This window comes from Cibotium barometz, chromosome 64 (genome assembly GCF_041138505.1).
Source record: "Cibotium barometz isolate CiBa-2024 chromosome 64, ASM4113850v1, whole genome shotgun sequence".
Lineage (NCBI taxonomy): Eukaryota > Viridiplantae > Streptophyta > Polypodiopsida > Cyatheales > Cibotiaceae > Cibotium > Cibotium barometz.
In genome coordinates this window covers 9,172,530-9,192,596 of record NC_141109.1, presented here as the reverse complement: position 1 = coordinate 9,192,596, position 20,067 = coordinate 9,172,530, and the positions used below count along the sequence as shown (strand labels likewise).

The following is a 20,067-nucleotide window of genomic DNA, read 5'->3' as shown; positions in this document are numbered from 1 at the left end:
ATTTTATAAAATTAAAAAATGCTTTTTTAAAAATTTGAAACGGCATGTGTGTGTGTGTGTGTGTGTGTGTGTGTGTGTGTGTGTGTGTGTGTGTGTGTGTGTGTGTGTGATTTATTTATGTTTGTGTTTATATATACATATATATGTATACATATATAATTTGTGTCTGTATAATTTATTTATGTGTTGATATATATTTATGTATATATCAATATGTATTTATGTACATTTGTATATATGTATATATACATACATATGTATATATACACATATATATATATATTATATTTATGTAATTATAATTATCTTTTATATATGTGTGTGTGTGTAATAATTATATATATATATATATATATATATATATATATATAATTCATGTATTTATAGTTATCGTATGTGTGTGCATAATATATGTATGTGTGTGTTAATATATATATATATATATTATATATCTTATATATATTTGTGTGTGTAATAATCATATATATATTTATGTATTTTATTAAATAAAAAAGAATTTTTTTTAAATTGTTAAACGGCATGTGTGTGTGTGTGTGTGTGTGTGTGTGTGTGTGTGAGAGAGAGAGAGAGAGAGAGAGAGGGAGTGAGTGTGTGTGATTTTGGCGAGAGAAATATTTTAGTTTTGAGAATAGAAAAAGTATGAGTGTGTGTGTGTGTGTGGTTGTTTTTGTTGTGTGTGTGTGTGAGTAAAAGAAAGGTAGGGTTTTTTTGCATGTCTTAAGTTTTTTTGTTCGTTTTGTTGGGAGGATTTTTGTGCGATATCTTTGTAGAGTGCATTGTGCCATATGTTTTGTATAGTAGGTTTATAAGAATCCAAGTTGCACTTACACCTAGGGAGAGTGGATTAGTAAGAGAAACTCTCAAACACTCTCACACAGAAAGAAAAAGGGTGTGTACTTATGTGTCTTTAATTAAACACACATGTACACACACAAAGGTTAAGCACCCAAATGTACAGGTCCAAATATCCATGTACACACACAATGTATTCGCATTAGTATATTTGACACACATCGAGGCATATAGTATTCATGCTTCTACTTACTTATATAATTTTATAAATGATTGACAGATGGAAGAGGTGACTTGCATTTTTTTTAAGCACATGAGAAGCACTCTTTTCTTTGAGGAAAGGGTGAATTTGGTTGCCAAGTTAGAGCGTCATTATTTCCATGTTCCAAGTCAGTTTATGCTGTTAATTGAAACGATGTTTTCCAAATTACTATACGATTAGATTAAGATAAATTAGATGAAAATATTACGCTCATGATTATTCAAGAAAGCCTAGGCTTGATTGATCATTATGAAATAGACTATAATGTCCATGGGTGATAGAGATCAAGCACGACAAGTATTCGATGAGGTTATTAAATGTATCCCAAAGCATAAGCTCCTTCAAAAATAAATATGGTTGTGTTTTTATTTAGTAACCATTGGTGGTAGATTTTATATGTATTTTTTACTCTTTCTTACTATCTCTATGTATAAAAAAAGACCATGATTGTTATTAATATATAGCTTGATTATGTTTCATGTAGAGACATGTCATTAAATATCTTGAAGTTGACCTATGACAATAACAAATTGTTGGATACGATCTTCTTCGAGGAGATGCCACAATTAGGCTTTTTTGGATATCATTGTAGCCCAAAATGGAAAGTTCTTGGCTTTGATGGGTGGGATGATATTAATCCTCGATATATTTATATAGTCTTAGATCCTTATAGGCTAGATGACAATCTCAAGCTCCTTTTAATCAGAGGCATTGGGATTATTAGATGGATTTTACATTGTGGGTACTAGATATAGGAGCTCCGAGGAAAAGCGCTTCATTTTTAGGAAAATATTGAAATGCATTCCATTGAAAAAGTTGGTAAAGATAATGTAAAAAGATTTAATATTATTGATGGTGGATGGGTCTTCTCTCTCTCTCTCTCTCTCTCTCTCTCTCTCTCTCTCTCTCTCTCTCTCTCTCTCTCTCTCTCTCTCTCTCTCTCTCTCTCCCCTTCTGTATGTTTGATTGTATGTATGTCTCTTTCTCTCTCTCTCTTTCACAGACACACACACATGAAATACACCAATAGTTATTATTGCGCTTTATTTTGTATTTGGTGTGAAATATAGTTAGGAGAGGGTGAGAAAAATAAAGAGATCATAATTTTGTTATTTTTTTGTGTCTCTGTATGTGAATGTATAGAAGCAAGCACAAGGACGATTGAATCAAAGTTGGTGCTTTCGAGTATAATTCTCTCTTCAACTTGAGGTTAGTTCTTTTGATGCCATCATTGTCTCTCTCAATTTTTGTGTTAAAAAGGGATGCATAGAGTGAGGATTAGCTAGAGAGAGAGAGAGAGAGAGAGAGAGAGAGAGAGAGAGGATTGTGTACATTAAGATACTTTTTTTTTCTCTTTCTATCTTATGAGTGTTTTGTTGTTGATAATCTGATTGCAAATATTAGTATAATATTGATATGTTAGATACCTTTCATTTTTTGGACTTCTGTCTTTGAGATTGTTCTGAATATATAGAATATACAAACTGTAGTAGCCTTGAAGAATATATGCATTTAGTAGTCTTATATTAATTGATAAACATTCTTAAAAAAATAAAAAACCTTTCATAGACAATTATATGTATCACTGTGTTCTTCTTTTTGTTGCGGTATACATGTAGGTTACTAGGGTTAGGTATATGTTGGCAAAGATACGTAGAGATAATTGTAGAGCTTTAAGATATTGATTTTGGATTTCAACCAATGGAGCTTCAAAATGATAACAACTGCTCTTCCAAAGCTATAGTGGTTGTGGATGATTCTTCCAATGAAGAAGTAGCTTTGTCTACGCCACCTGAGTTGATGAATGTTCGAGCTACAAAACACCTTTCTTGGTTAAGGTCTCCATCTGGACAAACACTAAACATCTACAAACTATTGCGAATACATGTGACCACACTGAGAAAAATTCAGTTGCTTGCAAGGAGTATTTAGATGCCCTTTGGGATGAGATTCGTAGAAGTGGCAGCCAAAGGGGAGATACATTAGATGATGAGTTGACTCATCATCTCCATCGCATCCATGACAGTAGTGGTCGCATTGGAGGCAAACCAACTAGACATGATTTCTTTCATGGAGAGCATGCATGTTGAAATTAGGGAATGTCTACAAGGATATAATGGGCAATGTAAAGAACACGTAGATTCTCTAAAATATCAAGTGCGTACATTAGGCATGGAGGTATTGAGTCTAAAGATATCTGTTAATCGATTCAATGCAATTATGAAAAAGATGTGCCGTGTTTTAGAAACCAGGGTAGTTGCCTAGAGATTTTGTGAGAGGAATGATGTTTTTTTATCAAGGGTCAAATTGTGTTCCAACTTTTAGATTTAGCTCTTCATTTTGGCGATATATGTGAAATTTTTATTTTTTTAAATTTAATACTTCCCTCTTCTATTTTGTCCTCACACTCTTATTTTCCATCTCTCAACATGTTTAAACTATGTCTTCCTTTATCTCTCTCTCTCTCTCTCTCTCTCTCTCTCTCTCTCTCTCTCTCTCTCTCTATATATATATATATATATATATATATATATACATATGTGTATATATATATATACATATATATATATATATACATATGTGTATATACATATGTATATATATATATATGTATATATATATATACATATATATATACATATGTATATATATATATATGTATACATATATATGTATATATATATATACATATGTATGTATATATATATATATATATATATATATATATATATATATATACATATACATATACATATGTATATATACATATATATATATATATATATATGTATATATATATACATATGTATATATATATACATATGTATATTTATATACATATGTGTATATTTATATACATATGTGTGTGTGTGTGTGTGTGTGTGTGTGTGTGTGTGTGTGTGTGTGTGTGTATATATATATATATATATATATATATATATATATATATCACTGTCTATCTATGTCATTGTCTCTCTCTATGTCTATCTCAAGTATTATGTTGTTGTTTAAAGTTAAGAAAAATAATATTCATTATTTTGTGTTTCGAAGGAGATTGAAGATGGCTGTACATACTTGAGTTCGAACCAAGTTCGTCAGCTTTGAATTTTGGATACAACACGCATGACTCGCCCATAAATGGTCATAGATAGACAAGGACTTATATTTGAAAACAAAATGTTGCTAATTTTATGGATTACTTTAATATAGCTAGAATTGAAACATTTGGAAGGGTTGAAAATGAGGAGCCTAGAGAACCCCATGGCACAATCCATTCAAGTAACAGAACAATTCTCAATGCTACGGTTCTTCAAGAACCTATCAATGAACATCACAATGCTCAAACACATAGAGATATGGCACGAGGCCCTTTCTCATTTGATTTAAATGAGCTACCTATGGATGATAATTTTCATTCTATAACGTTTTTCGTTGTGGAGATGTGAAAGATATTGAATCTGAATGTCACTCTATAAGGCAGTGTTTTCTTTGCCTTGGAATGTTAAGCACCCGGCAACTATGGTGGTATATTCTAGAGATTGTACTCTTCACTCATTAGGATCCCTTTCTTAAAAGTGCCATTTTTGTGGTGCAATAATTTGGAAGTGTGAGGCACCCAGAAAGATTGGAGAATATGTGGGCAAACACTGTTGTGGAAGTGGGAAGGTCTCTTTACTACCATATGAAAATCCACCTCCTGCATTGGTGGAGTTGTTATGTGGTAACGATAATGCAAGTAAGGAATACAGAAAGAATATACGCTCTTATAATAATGCCCTCTTTAAATCATAACATTGTTGAAAGGTTGCAAACAATGATGTATGTACATAATCCGTACGCCCGTGCACTTCGTTCAATGAGAGAAATGTTGCTATCAAATCCGCATGCAGATTTGAGAATGGTTATCCACCACTGAAGCTTGATCAACATACTTGGTCCCTATAGGAAGTGAGGTAGCAGCTATCATGCCGGGTCAAGGAGATGATTTTCATGTGGGGCATAGAGACATTCAAATAATGTCACGCAGAGGTGCTATAAAAAAATATCTAACTTGCATTGCTCATATATGCCTCGATTATATGTTCTTCTATTTCCTCAAGGAGAGGATGGTTGGCATGTTGGAATTCCACTCAATAGTAAGAATAGAGAAGGCTCAAATGAGGATACAAAGAACGTAACTCAACAACAATATTATGCTTATAGACTATAGATTAGGGAAGATACTTCTACCTCATGCGGTGGTCGTCTTTTGCAACAGCACATTGTTGACGCATATAGTAGCATGGAAGAATCTAGATTAGTATGGATACGCAATAACCAGAAAGCATTACGTGCTAAAGTATACCAGGGTCTTGCAGATATGGTTAATTTAAGCGATGGGGTTAATATAGTCTCTGCAGGCATTGCTGGACGCAGGGTGGTATTGCCATCTACATATACTGGGGGGGCCTAGATATATGCATCAATTATACCAAGATTCAATGGCTATTGTTAGAAAGATGGGTAAACCTAACCTATTTATCACCTTTACTTGCAATCCCAAGTGGGATGAAATAACCAATGATGTATTGCCAGGTCAGGTTGCCCAAGATCGACCCGGCTTGACTGCACGGGTCTTCTATGAGAAGCATAAGGACATGATGCACTTATTGGTGAAAAAATCAACATTTGGAAACTATTGGGATTTGTTTCTATTATTGAATTTCAAAAAAGAGGCTTGCACATACACATATATTATTGATATTGGAAAGGGGATGTAAACCAATCGAGCTCCCTCACTATGATATGTTGGTATGTGTTGAACTTCCTTGACAAGGTGATGTTTCCAAAGTTACACAGCATAATTAGTTATTGTAATGTCCATGGACCATGTGGTGAACTGAATATGTGCTCTCCTTGCATGGTTAATGGGAGTTGCAAACATCAGTATCCTTGGAATTTTTGTGAGACTACTAGCGTTAATGACAATGGGTATCCAACTTACATGCGACGAGACGATGGTAGTTTCATCCAGGTAAAGGATCATAGGGAGGATAGTTGATGGGTTGTTCCATATAACCCTTTTCTCTCTTTGAGGTACAAAGCCCATATTAACATAGAAGTATGCTCTACCATTACAGAAATAAAGTATTTTTATAAGTATGTATACAAAGGACGTGATAGAGCTACTATAGAGTTACAAGATAGAAATGGAATTATTGATGAGGTTAGTTAATATCTGGATGCACGGTACGTTTCTGCGTGAAAGGCATGCTGGCACATATATCAGTATGATTTGCACAATGAAAAGCCCGATATACAAACGTTACATGTTCATCTCCCAATGCACAATAATGTGCTTTTCAATGACCAGGATGACTTGCGTGATGTGATTAGTTGTGACAGAAACCAAAGAACATCTCTCACCGAATGGTTCAAAGCCAATCAATTGTACGCGGATGCAAATAGCTTACTATATGTTAATTTCCCTTGCAAATGAGTTTGGAATTCCCTTGCAATGAGTTTGGAATTCCCTTACTATACGTTGATTTCCCTTGCAAGTGAGTTTAAAATTCGGCTCTTTGCTCATGGACTAAAAGGAAAAGGGAAAATATGATCGGACGTATGTATAATGTTAGTCCGAGTGTGCAGGGAGCAATATTACTTTACGGATGCTACTCACAGTGTGCAAAGGGTGTAAATCTTTTAAGGATTTGCAAATAGTGAATGGACATTTGTATCCATGTTTTAAGGCTACATGTGAAGCCAGAGGGATGCTCGAGAGTGATGAGGAGTGGTATATTTGTCTTCATGAAGCTGCAATTCAGAACACAGGATTCCAACTGCGTCAATTGTTTGTCATTATAATGGTTTTTTGTGAGCCTATATATTCAGGGCAGCTTTGGGACAAATTCTTCGCCGAACTTTCATAAGATTTTTTTCCATTCATTGCAGCAGAGAGGGTGTGTCGATGTTGGTGTTTGTCATTATATAGCAAAGAATTGGGCTTTGTTGCACATGCAAGATCTCTTACACTAGTATGGAAAGAGGTTAGCTGATTTTGAAGGGTTGCCTATTCCAGATAGATCAAGTGTTGCCACTTTCAACAATGGTTTGCTGATGGAAGAGATGATGTTTGATTCTGTTCAGCAGGCTAATTTGTCTATTTTCATGGAAAGGAGTCTTAATAGTTATCAATCAAGAATATTTGATACTATCCTTAGAGCTGTTTCTTTGAACCAGGGTGGTGTTTTTTTCCTTGAAGGACTTGGTGGATCAGGCAAAACCTACCTTTACAATTTTCCTTGCTATCTTGATTGCGTGGAGAGAAACACGTTGCCTTGGCATGTGCATCATCTAGAATAGCTGTATTGTTACGCTCAAACGGTCGTACAACTAATAGCACATGTGGTACTACTCAATGCTTCAAGCACATGTGGAATCTAAGCTAATAGCCCATTGGCCGAGGTGGTCAAGCTTGCAAGGTTAATCATTTGGGACGAGGCTCCAATGATGCATAGGTACGCATATGAAGCACTGGACAGGACATTGAAAGACATTATGCAAAGTGATATAGTGTTTGGTGGAAAAGTTATTCTCTTTGGTGGTGACTTCACGCAAATCTTACCGGTTGTGCCAAAGGGATCGCGCGAGGATATTGTTGATTCAACGTTATGCCGATCACATATTTGGAGATATGTAAGTGTTTTAAAGCTCACCCAAAACATGCGGGTTAGACATAGTGCTTATAATGGTATAGAACATGAATTTCTCAAATGGACATTACAAATTGGAGATAGCACTATAGGTCAGCCAAACAATGAAGGCAGAGTGGTAATTCCACCATAAATGTTGATCCATGGCAACTTTGTTTTGAGTTTGGTAGAATGGGTATACAAAGATCTTCAAAGAGTGGAGGATTATGCATGCTTCTTCAAAGACCGTTCTATTCTTGCACCACGAAATTTAGAGGTTGATGAGATCAATGAACTAGCCTTGAGTTCATTGTCTGGTCTTAAAGAGAATACCTCAATGCATATTCTATTGTTTCTTGTGCGAGAATGACGCAATATTGTATCCAATTGAGTACTTGAACAATTTGAACTTAGGTGGTGGGGTTACCCTTCTCATCGCTTACTTCTAAAGATTAATGTCCCTATCATTCTGCTCCGCAATCCTCGACGAGGACTTTATAATGGTACCAGATTGATATGCAAGCAATTTAACTCAAAGGTGATAGAAGCAAAAATCATTGGAGACAGAGTCTTTATTCCCAGGATAATATTTATGCCTACTATGCTTTAATTGCCTTGTGACATGAGAAGGAGGCAATTTCCTATCAGGTAAGCTTTTGGGATGTCAATAAATAAGTCCCAACAAGGACAAACATTAAGTGTATTGGGACTTTGTCTAGCCACACAAGTATTCACACATGGACAATTGTACGTTGTGATGTCACGTGTTAGATCATCCGAAGAATGTAAATGTAAATATGGCAGCTTGCAAATGTTAGAGACTATATTTATACATATCTTTGTACAATGAAGTAAGCATTCGAATGGAGAATGTTTGCAAAGATGTGCCATGTGCAGTCTTTGTTTACTTTTGGATTGCTTTTATATACAGTGCCATTATATTATTCCTTGCTTGGCTCAAGCTACTGAGCGCGCGCACACACACACACACATAGCCATATATATATATGTGTGTGTGTATAATGACACATGCAAGAGCAAAGTTGGCTTTTCTACGAGGACACTTCAATGGAGCCACACGAGCAAAGCACTTGGACATAGCGCAAACATGCACGTCTCTCACTATCTTTGTGCATATTTTGGAGATACTTCCTTGGTGGACAGCCCATCTATTGGCTGCATTTTTGGAGGTACGACACTTCTTCCCTTGTGTTTTCCCACCCTCCTCTCCCTATGGGATCTCGGAAGTCCTCTACTCCAAAAGACAAAGGCAAACTTGAAGATACTATGGATCCTACATCTCCTACGACGGTTGGACTGGCAACTACTACAACGGAAGTTGGTGCAATTCCTTCTTCGGTAGGTGCTTCTACTTTCTCTTTTCCGTCATATCCATTATCTTCTACGGATCCTTTCTCTCTTTCTTCTTTGTCCTTTATGCCTTCCTATCCACATACTTCTGTGCCCTCTATGGTATATCCCCCTACATCATCTATGCCTTTTATGGCAACTTCATCTACTATGATTCCTCCTTCTACTACTTCCACTACTCCTCCTCTCCCCACTCAATCATATCAGCCCTTTAACCCATTCACTCAATCTTTGAGCCTTCCAAGTCTTCCGATTCACAAAAGCTTACCCCAAACAACTACCACACTTGGTCCTTGTTTATGCAACTTCTTTTGGAAAGCACCGGGGTGTGGTCTATAATCACTTCTCCTCATATGGTGCCTTCTCAATATCAAACCTATATGGATGCACGGGCCAAAGCTTTACTTGTGCATGGCATGTCTACATCGGTTGTGTCTCAATTTCTCTCTACAAGGAGTACGGCTCAACAATTATGGCACGCTATACAAATGCAATATGGAAGACTTTCAACGGTTAAGATGGCTAAGTTGGAAGAAGATTTGGATAAGCTTTCTATCTCCAAATCTGACAACATAGTGGAGAAGCTTGGAGAATTCTATCGAATCAAACGGCAACTTGAAGAGTTTGGTACATTGGTAAGCAATCCGGTCCACAAGCTACTTGGTAAATTACCTTCTTCTTTTGAATTGTTCAAAGATAACATCCTTCTTCGAGTTCCTTTCCCTTCCTTTGAAGAGACTATGGGTCTTCTTCATGATAAGTGCCTTACTCGCAAGCAAAACAAAAAGGACTCGGCTTTTGTAAGACAAGGCAAGGACAAAGGCAAAGGTAAGGGGAATGATCAACGCAAAGGCTCTAATTCCAATGCTAAAGATTCTTCAACCAAAGGCGACAAGGACAAATCAAAGGATTCTTCCAAGGAGTGCACTTTCTGTGGTCGTAGTGGCCATACGGAAGATCGTTGTTTTGCTAAGAAGGCGGCATCCAAGAAGGTAAAAGCTGAACTTGAATCCAAATCTAATGATTCTTCTACATCAACATCTTCTCACAACAAAAACAAAGACAAGAAGGAATATGGGAACGCCAAGATTGCATATGTTGCTATGTCTTCTACTTCTTCATGTGACACATCACTTGTGGTAATCAAAGATCTTGATACGCATACTGCGGATGAGCGGATTGCCGACAGTGGTGCTACCTCTCACATGACGAATAGTTCTTCCTTATTGGAAAACTATAAGTCTATCTCTTCATCAGTACACATTGGTGATGATTCGTCTCTCCCTGTGATTGGTATTGGTGATGTTTCTTTTGGAGATGCTATCTTACGTGATGTTTTGCATGTGCCTAAGATGTCTGCCAACTTATTTTCTAACTCTAAGGCTACTTCTAAAGGTCTTGGGGTTTACTTTGATGATGAAGTGAGTGAAATCATTGATAAACAGTCACTTTCTTGTGTGGCACATGGTTCTCAAAATGCTGGGCTTTATCATATAAGCTCTTTTACAGCACAGTTCCCACCACATGAGTCTCATCTTCATCAATTATTTGCTTCTCCTAAAGCACTTGTTTCTAATGAAGATAGTGATCTATGGCATTTCCGCTTTGACCATGTTCCTCTTGCTACTTTGCAACATCTTGTCTCACATGACATGGTTACAGGTCTACCAAAGCTTCAGAAACCTCGCCAAATCACATTTGTTCTTCTTATGCTCAAGGAAAGCAACATCGGGCTTCTTTTCCAGAGGAGGCTACTCATAGGGCCACACGCATACTTGAGCTTATTCATGCAGGACCTATGGAAGTACAATCGCTTGGTGGATCCAAGTATTATATGCTTCTTGTGGATGACTTCTCTCGCAAATCATGGATTGGATAGGTGTCATCTCCAGATGGTGTCATGCTAGTGGCACACTCTTTAGCCTCTAGGCATTTTTGGGACTTATAGCATTCATTTCCATTTTTTCCTATTTACACACATTTTTGGGTGGAGGAAAGGATGGAGGAACTTTCCTATATATATGAGGCATTGTAGTTCATTTCTAATGAAGTTGGCTAGTGGTTCATTGATGAGTTCTTGAGTACATTGTCTCTTCTTTCATCTCTTCTTTCTCACATCTTAAGCCTAGCTAAAGTGTGAAATAACCATAAAGGCACACCAAAAATGCTCTCTTACAAGTCATCACTTAATTGAAATCATTTTCAAATTTTGAAGAGGAATATATAAATCTAATTGTGTGTTGTCTTTAATCATCAAAGTTTGTTCAATATTTAACAATAACTAAGGAATAACCAAGGCATAACCTTTCATGTCTAAATTCAAAATAATTAATCATTAACTAAGGTATAAACAAGACATAACTTTTCATGTCTAAATTTAAAATAAATAATCATTACTGTTTTTTGAATAATTACCAAGAACCAAGGCATAATTAAGAAGACAATGAGAATGTATACATTCAAATTTATTAATCATTAGTATTAACAAAAACTAAGACATAACCAAACTGGAAACAATAAGATAGTTTGGCATAGTTAAGAAGACAATGAGAATGTATAAATTTAAATTTATTAATCATTAGTATTATTAGCAAGAACTAAGGCATAGCCAAACTGTAAACAATAAGAGAAATTGGGAGATGACGATAATCTCATCAGTCAAGAGATCCTAGTAAGAACTTATCGAACCCCCAACCTTACCACACGAACTAGGAAAAGTCTTGGATTTCCAAGAGAAAAGGACTCGACACTCTATACGACAAGAGTGTTTAGTCAAGTGGAAGGATAGACGAGAAGAAGGTTCTACTTGGGAAAAGGTAAGCACACTAAGACAAAGGTTCTTAAATTTTATTTTCGAGGACAAAAACTCCTCTTAAGGGGGGGAGTAGTAGTTCTGGGAGCCTAGAGAGCTCAACCGTCCGGACAAGGCACGGGCGTGGTTTAGGGATGCCAATATGACCGGTAATGGACTTGAGGGTGGCCGGGCACTAAAAATAGTGACTGGGCACATGAAAAGGACCAATAGGGTATTAAAAGAGGAGGGGTCCAAAATTAGGTGAGCCATGTGGAAGATTGGCGTGGTTGGGTGGGGTAGATGGGAGCTCTCAACCCTCCGGAGGTCGACTGGCTTAATATTGGAGTGGATGGGAGCTCTTAGCCTCTAGAGGTCAAGTGGCTTAATATCCCTTTCTTGTAGCTTAGATTTGTCAAATGCTTCCTCTTGTTGGCTTCTCGATCTCTTTTGGAGTAACAAAGATAGAAAGGCTCTCCTTAGAGATTTTGAGTTGATTTAGCAAGGCTTCTTTTCATTGGAGTCTTTCTCTTCAAACTTTTCCTCAATTGTGAAAATGAGGTTCTTGATTTCTTCAATATAGATGTGTATCTCTTCATTTATACATGGACCATTCATCTCCACTTCATAGTTAGGGATTTGCATGACCCTCGGGGAGTTTACTATATGTGAACCCTCTGTATCACGTGCGTTCAAGGCCTACTTTAAAAATCCCTTATCTATGAATTTTTCATGAATAAAACACACCCTTTTTTTATTCAACCTGTGAATACTCCCTTTAAATGGTACCCTTCTGTATGTAAAAAAAAATGTGTTAAAAGGAGATTTTAAAAATCCCTTCTGTTGAACCCACATGCTACACTTACATATTTATGAGACTGACCCCTCGAGGCGTGACCTCCTCTACCACATGGACTGAGATTTACTAAAAGCACGCACATTGTCAACAATTGGGAGGATCGCCTGTAAATGAGGGAAGTGATTCTTGATTAGTAATCGTATGCCATAAATGTGTTTGCAATCACCTGTCTAATCATGACAATCATAATAATTAGATTGCATGCTCCCATGGTACCATTGATTTGAAATAGATGCACTTCTAATCTTGGATAACAATTGTTGAAGTATACAAGTGAATAGGGTGTGTGCGAAAATAAGCCCTTGGTTAGATTATGTGTAAATGTGAAAGAACTTGTGAAAATGTGAGAAGAATCTACTGGGAGAGAATAAAGGATAGCATAAGAAGATTTAGGAAATGTGAAGATATTCTGGGAGATATTCTGAAAAAAGTGAAGAGGTGGAGAGAATCAAGCAAAAGAGGTGGAGATATTCTGGGAGAGGTGAAGTGAATCAAGGAAAAATCAGTGGGATTAAATGCTTAGATGTAAACTCTATAAATTGAGGCATTGCCCTAATGAGAATTTACTGATTTTTTATTATCCATGCCTACATTAAGCTATTTGCTAATTATTCACTAATTACGTCTTAATTATTTACTAATCACTTTATTAATGATATTGATTCTAGTATTTGATCCACCATAGCTCATCACATTGCTCTAATTTCAACAACAATGTCATGTTGTCTTCGTCCTCAACAAGTCTTTATAATCTATAGTGAAGATGGATCACTCTCATAACGTTGCAAGAGTTTCTCCCCCTCTGACAATCTTGTAGTATGCCTCTTTGATGATCCACGGATGTTGAAACATCCAAAATTAGCTAATACATGCAATAAACTTACTTAATTAGAAATTAATACAATAGGAAATATAACATCAAGTATTCTAGATCTATGATATTGAAATCACCTAATTTTTTTGCTTAAAGAACTCAATCAATGTTCCACCCATATGAGTACCAGTTTTGGAATTGCCCCACAAGCACATGTAGAAGATCTATTAATTTGTGCATCCAAGAGAGTGTAATTAATGTATTGCCATAGCCTTTCGATCAACAAGTTGATTGTATCAACATTTCCATGGTTGAATAGTCAACCAAATTTGGGCCATCGTCTTCGCCATAGAAGTTATGCCCACGCATTCCATTTGTGGTGTATTGTTGCACATTGTCATGTTTTGAATACTAATGTAGAAGATCTTGGTAAATTTGATTAGGAATTGAGTGTACATATATCAGATGCAAGAGCCTTTAAATGAACAAATTTTACCCAAAAACATCTGCCTGAGCCTTTCCAATCAAGTCTTCTTATAGGTAAGATTTCTTATATGATGTGTCATGTTTTGATCATATAGATATACTGTTGGGTATGCCTCTGCTTGTGATGCCTTCTTTAGAGCTTGGGAAGAGGAGAGTGTACGGCACTTGAACCTCCCCATATCTATTCGTGAGGGATGGATTCCCATTCCTCTCAATGATGCCTTGCTCCACCTCAACAAGCTTCTCTTGGAACCTCTTGAAGGCATGCATGACCTCCGAGTTGTCAGTCCAGTGAGGCGTCGATCTTTGGCCGAGATACTCCTCATTCAAGGCATGTGTCGAGAGAACCTCGATGATAGCAAGGCCGATGGTGGTTTGGAAAGGGGATGCTACAGATGCAAGGAGAAAGGCCTCCTGGTTGTCAAGAAAAGCAGAATACTCCGGGGTGTGTGGAAGGGGTATGAGACGCCGCCCCATCGTGGGGCGGTACGGCATGTACCCAGCATAAGGGTATTGACCAAAATTGGTTGCAGCATGGTGGGCAGAAGCCAGCCATATGATTGTGGTTAGTATTGAGGTTAAGTTGTCATTGCTATGCATGGCAGGCCACCAAGGTTCATCCTTCTTATCACCATGGCCATCTTCTTTCACCTCTTGCCACCACTTCTGTAGCTCGGCATCATGTTTTACATCCTCATCCTTCTTGTAGTAGATGTTTACATACTCTTTCACCCATGACTCTATGGCTGCCCACACCTCCAAGCCATCCACGGCGTATGGGTAGTCCTCTATTACTAGCCGTAGCCCGTGCTTCGCTTCTGGGTCACTCTCAGCCATCCCTCTGTTGCAAGATAAAGATGTAAATAAAAGCAAAATCAAAAGCAAAGCACTCATCACACCTTGCATGACACCAACTGAGAAATCACCTTTTGATCAAATCAGATGGCAACCCCTGTTCATCAAAGCGCCAGTCTTTGTACAGCACAGAGGATAGCTCCAGTGCATACTTTCCTGCTGTGAATACGCGCTCGATAAACCCGCCCATGATCAAGCTGCCACCGCCTGCGTTGAGGAGAATCTTTCGAGCTATGGCGTTGATGTTCATGGTGTTTTTAAAGTGGGGAAGGAGGAGCACAAACAGGGGATGCATGGCACTGAGTTGCCTATGAGAGGCAATGATAATAGGCTCTATAGATGCATGGGTTCTCAGACTGTCACACACATACCACAAACATACATATAATCATTAGCAGGCTAGGATGCACACGTACATACATACATACATGGACTGTTGACTAGGACTGAAGAAATATTTTCATCACACCGTAGATTTCATTCTTACAAATGGCTGACAAGCTGATGCACTGGTGTATCATTGAGAATTGCATGAGTTTTGGCCAGCCTCCATAGCCAGTTCTGCTCCTCTTTGCCATCAACTGGAGGAACAAATACTCTATCAACCCTCCCACTTGTGGAAGGCAAGCTCAGCTCAATTGCAACTGGCATCAAAGTTCCCTCCTTCGTAAGGAAGAAGATGGTGCGAGATGCATAGGCCTTGTGATCCTCCAAGGCATTGATCCTCTCAATGTAAGGCAAGAAAGCATCATGGTAGTCCAAAATGTACAGTTTTTTCTGCTCCACAGCCTGATCCAAAAGTGCAAGAACATGCTCAAGAACAGAGACAGATCCAAGTACACCAATGGTTTGTGCTTTAACTAGCCTGGATCAGTCAAGATTTGTATTAAATGCAGCCCATTATATTCCCCGCTACACCGAGATACTTCCAATACACATTCATGATTTTCTTGAAACATACTTCAATGCAGCTCCATGATTTTCTTGAAACATATACTATCCACCTTTTCATCAATGCAGATCCATGATTTTCTTGAAACATATACTATCCACCTTTTCATATGGTCCTCTGCATGTGTGTGTGTGTGTGTGTGTGTGTGTGTGTGTGTGTGTGAGAGAGAGAGAGAGAGAGAGACCTCTTGAGCACTCATGCCCTCCAAGTAGGGCTCAATGTGGTGAGCTGAAATGGAGGAAATCTGGGGACCATATACTCGAGGATCAAGCTTGCTAACAGGAGGGAAGACCTGCAACAAGAACCACATACCAACACTTCATGAGCAAACTTGTAAGAAGACCTATAAAAATGAACTCCTTGCTCAACCATAAGGAGGGACAGATTTTTGGTATGTTTACCTTCACTCTCTCGATAACGATGGGATGCATGCCACCGAGCGTCTGGCGAGCAAACTCCTCATCGGTACTCCATGCATCTTTGCTTGCTGCACAACCAATGTACGCATATATGAGTGCATTAGTGCCTGCTTTCGCAGGAGTTGCTTGGACATTACATACAAGAAATACAAACTCATAATCCACCAATGAGTAACATACTCTGAATGACTTGTGGAAGAGGAAACTTGAGCAGGCTAGTATCCCCTGTGTCTTTATCACTTGTCAGCTCCCAAATCAGCTCAAAGCCAGACTTCACATCATCCCTTTGCTCATCCTCACTTGAAAGCATTGAGAAAGACGAGGATAAGTCTAACCCTTTCACATAAAGATCATTTATCTCTTCCAAGGAGTTGAACTGCTGCCTGCCCCTGAAGTGGTCCTTAACTGCCGGTAAAAGGAGGTGTGTTATGGCCTTGATGGAAGAGGCCAAGAAATCTGATGTCTTTGTGTGATCAAAAATCTCATCTCTAGGAACATATATAAGGTCAAAGAGTGAGGCCGGTTTCTCCGATGCTGGATCTGTCAAGGCATTAGAGGAGGTGAGTGGCAATAACTTCGATTATAAGTGCTATGTCATCCCTCCCTCATGCAAGCCCCTGGAGGTATAGCTACCACTTCCTCACATCATTAGATCATGTGTTATGCCATCCTTACAACATTAGATTATTATGTGCTGTGCCACACCTACCTCTTGTGAACCCCTAGAAGTAGAGCTACCGCATCCTTACTTCATTCGATACTAACCCTTATCTACATCTAGGTGCAGGTTCTGTATACAGAAAGAAATATGTATGGCATACCTGCATCAGTGCGATCACGTCCGGTGCGACATCTTCTTGGGTAAGGATATTCTTGAGAACCCCCCAGAATAGGCCTGGCATGCTCCTTCCCTTTGTCTGGAGTCCCGAGGTCATTGTACACATCGTAGTCATATATTCTATCCACCTGCTTTCTCTCTCCAGTCCCATCTCCTTGTAGCTGTTTGAGCTCTGCATCTCTCAGAGCTTTGACTCCTAAGGGTGTTCGACTTGGGAGACAGACCTGTTGTGTGCAAGACACTTGGTAAGCAACCTCCAAAGCCCGGCCTGCATTTTGACTATTATATAGCATAGAATTGTGCATAAACAAAGAGCTTTCAAAGTGTGCACCTGGTTGGTGAAAAAGATCCGGGGGCCACCGTAGTCGTCAGCATTGTAGATCCATGAGTTGCAGGGGAAATGGATGGGCTGGCTATGGTCCTCTGGTATGCTAAGGGTGACTGAGTTGAGGTAGAACTCGTAGTGATGGTTGTTGGTGACCAGAAGGGCACCCGGCTTGCCAAAACTCTTCTCAACAGGGAAGGTTATGGCATAAGATGACCGTTGATCAGCTGCCACCGTATCTGGTTTTGAATGCCACTTTTGCAACTCCACCTTCTTGCTCACAATACCAGTCCCATGAGATGCTGTTCCCAAACATATACAATGTTTTTTAGTCTTCATAAATTGAAGCTACTACATCTCCTGTCTCACAAAGATCATGATTATCTCCAACAAGGGCAGTTAAGCTTCCCTAAACTAAGATTGTCATCTTAATAGGTATGTTTTGTCCATGGCTTTGTACGTGAGTTGGTAGAGTCTTGAACTCTTGAGCAGGGGGCTTGAGTTTGATTCCCACCTCTCCGAGTCACAAGCCCTCGCCGCTGGCCTACACATCCATTGGCTAATCTTTGACATCTGCTTAGTATCTTAGTATGTAGTCTCTAATGAAGGTTAATCAATGTGAATTAACAAGTGCACTAAATGATAAACCTTCCTTTCAAATGGTAAATCAACATTGTTTAAATGGTACCTGATAAGCTGTCTGCACTCACAAGCTGGAAAGTGACTTTGTCTTCTCGAACATGAGCAACCTGGTCACTGAAGCCAAGGATGCCCTTCTTCCTCAGGAGGACTTTACCATGAAAACTCAAAAGATCATCTTTATCACCGGTTTCAGAGCGGTGAAAAGCCTTCTTGTTGAGAGCAGAAAACATGTTTGGCCCAATAAACCTCTCTTAAGACCACTAATCCAACCAGATTATCCACTAATGCTGCCACTAATGATAGTTAGAGCTGATGCATGTGCCCACTTCGTACTGATAAAGCTTCAAGAGAGCAGAAAGAAGCTTGTATCTATGGAAAAAGCATCAACCAACCTTTGCATTTGCACGTTATGCCGAGTTTATATAAGCTTTTCTTCTCGTTGAAGTTTTCCTTTTCTAAGTAAGGAAGAAATTACGAAGCAAGCTCGCCTGCTCGCAATTTTATTGAATTAATAGCCTTAATAACACCAGAAATTTGGGGAAAAGTATTCATTAAAATGTATGCATTTACATATTAAGAAAATATGTCGAGTGTCCATATTTAAGAAAATCTGTCGACTGGGCAGTACAGGGTTTTTCTTCACTTTGCTGTATTTCAGAATACCTCGACCTTTGTTTCTCTCTCTCTCTCTCTCTCTCTCTCTCTCTCTCACACACACATGTAAATATATAGTATATACAATATTATGTTTTAGATACAGATACCTATACATAGACACATATACTTATACATATATACATGTATTTAAAAATATAAATACATACACTAACATAATTTTAATTGATTTTGATTAAATTTTAATGGGAGATGGGTGGTAAGCTGTGGTTACTGTTAAATACACACACATACACACACACACACACACCGGCACACATATGTATATACATATACATACATACATACATACATATGTATAAATGTATAAATGTAAATAAAAACACACACATATATATACACATATACATATATGTTTTTTATTTAATTATATTTACATTTATATTTTATTAAAAGCTACTTTTTATTCTCTATCTCTCGCTCTATTTCTCTCTCTTTTCACCCTCTCTCTCTCTCTCTCTCTCCAAGCCTGCCCCATGTCACTCTATCTCAAGCACATACACACAGATGCAAATGTACGCACACACATTCATACTCTCTCTCTCTCTCTCTCTCTCTCTCTCTCTCTCTCTCTCATACACACACACACATGTACACACTGCACTTAAATTTTAGATTAAATTTTAATGGTAGGGATGAGTGGTGAGGTGTGCTCACTCTCAAATAAATGCATCCTACATGTAATGTCTCTCTCTCTCTCTCTCTCTCTCTCTCTCTCTCACACACACACACACACACACACACATGCACACCCTCTCTCTCTCACACACATACACATGCACACACTCTCAAATGTTGAAACTCTCTCTCTCTCTCTCTCTCTCTCTCTCTCTCTCTCTCACACACACACACACATGTATTCCTCCCTTCCCATAGATAAGGAATTTGAGATGGAAATTAATGAGGTTGACTCTCAAGACACCCTTATTGGTTCTCTTGAAACTTCCCCTCAGAAAACCAAAGCTGGCCCTATCTCTAGTTCCTCCCCTAAGGTCCCTAAATACAAAAGGAAAAAAGAAAAAACCAATGATGTTAATAGAGCTTCTGTTGTCCTCAGTAAACCCCCCAAAAACTCCAGAAAATGATGAGTGCTCATAATCTGAAAGGATGTACCTATAATTGCAAGGGGTTAACTGATCCAGTTAAAGCTAAGGCTATCCAGACTTGGATTAATGACTGTAAGCTCAGCTTTGATTTTATGTGTGTTAATGAAGTTAAGTGTACTGATTTTCTTCTCCAAACTAATTTGGCCAGAGTTAGTAAAAACTTTTCTTGGCTTACCTCTACTCAT

The 20,067-nt window shown here is 38.1% G+C and overlaps 1 protein-coding gene across 1 annotated transcript; it reads right to left on the bottom strand.

Moving 5' to 3' along the window:
* Positions 1-14,018: 14,018 nt before the first annotated feature.
* On the bottom strand, positions 14,019-18,498 carry LOC147603284 (linoleate 9S-lipoxygenase-like). The gene is made up of 9 exons (XM_086796662.1): positions 18,148-18,498; positions 17,466-17,761; positions 17,118-17,358; positions 16,477-16,836; positions 16,279-16,364; positions 16,062-16,169; positions 15,413-15,714; positions 14,997-15,281; positions 14,019-14,911 (listed from the first exon to the last, which is right to left on the bottom strand). Exons 1-9 carry the CDS (start codon positions 18,329-18,331, stop codon positions 14,158-14,160), a joined length of 2,616 nt encoding a protein of 871 aa, XP_086652788.1. The 5' UTR covers positions 18,332-18,498; the 3' UTR covers positions 14,019-14,157.
* Positions 18,499-20,067: the final 1,569 nt, after the last annotated feature.

What these genes read in the sequence shown, in the direction of transcription:
- LOC147603284 (XM_086796662.1), bottom strand. Translation starts at nt 18,331, where the DNA reads ATGTTTTCTGCTCTCAACAAGAAGGCTTTTCACCGCTCTGAAACCGGT. An exon ending in GGATCTTTTTCACCAACCAG is followed by an intron (nt 17,359 to 17,465) that starts GTGCACACTTTG and finishes TGCACACAACAG; the next exon opens with GTCTGTCTCCCAAGTCGAAC. An exon ending in ACGTGATCGCACTGATGCAG is followed by an intron (nt 16,837 to 17,117) that starts GTATGCCATACA and finishes ATGCCTTGACAG; the next exon opens with ATCCAGCATCGGAGAAACCG.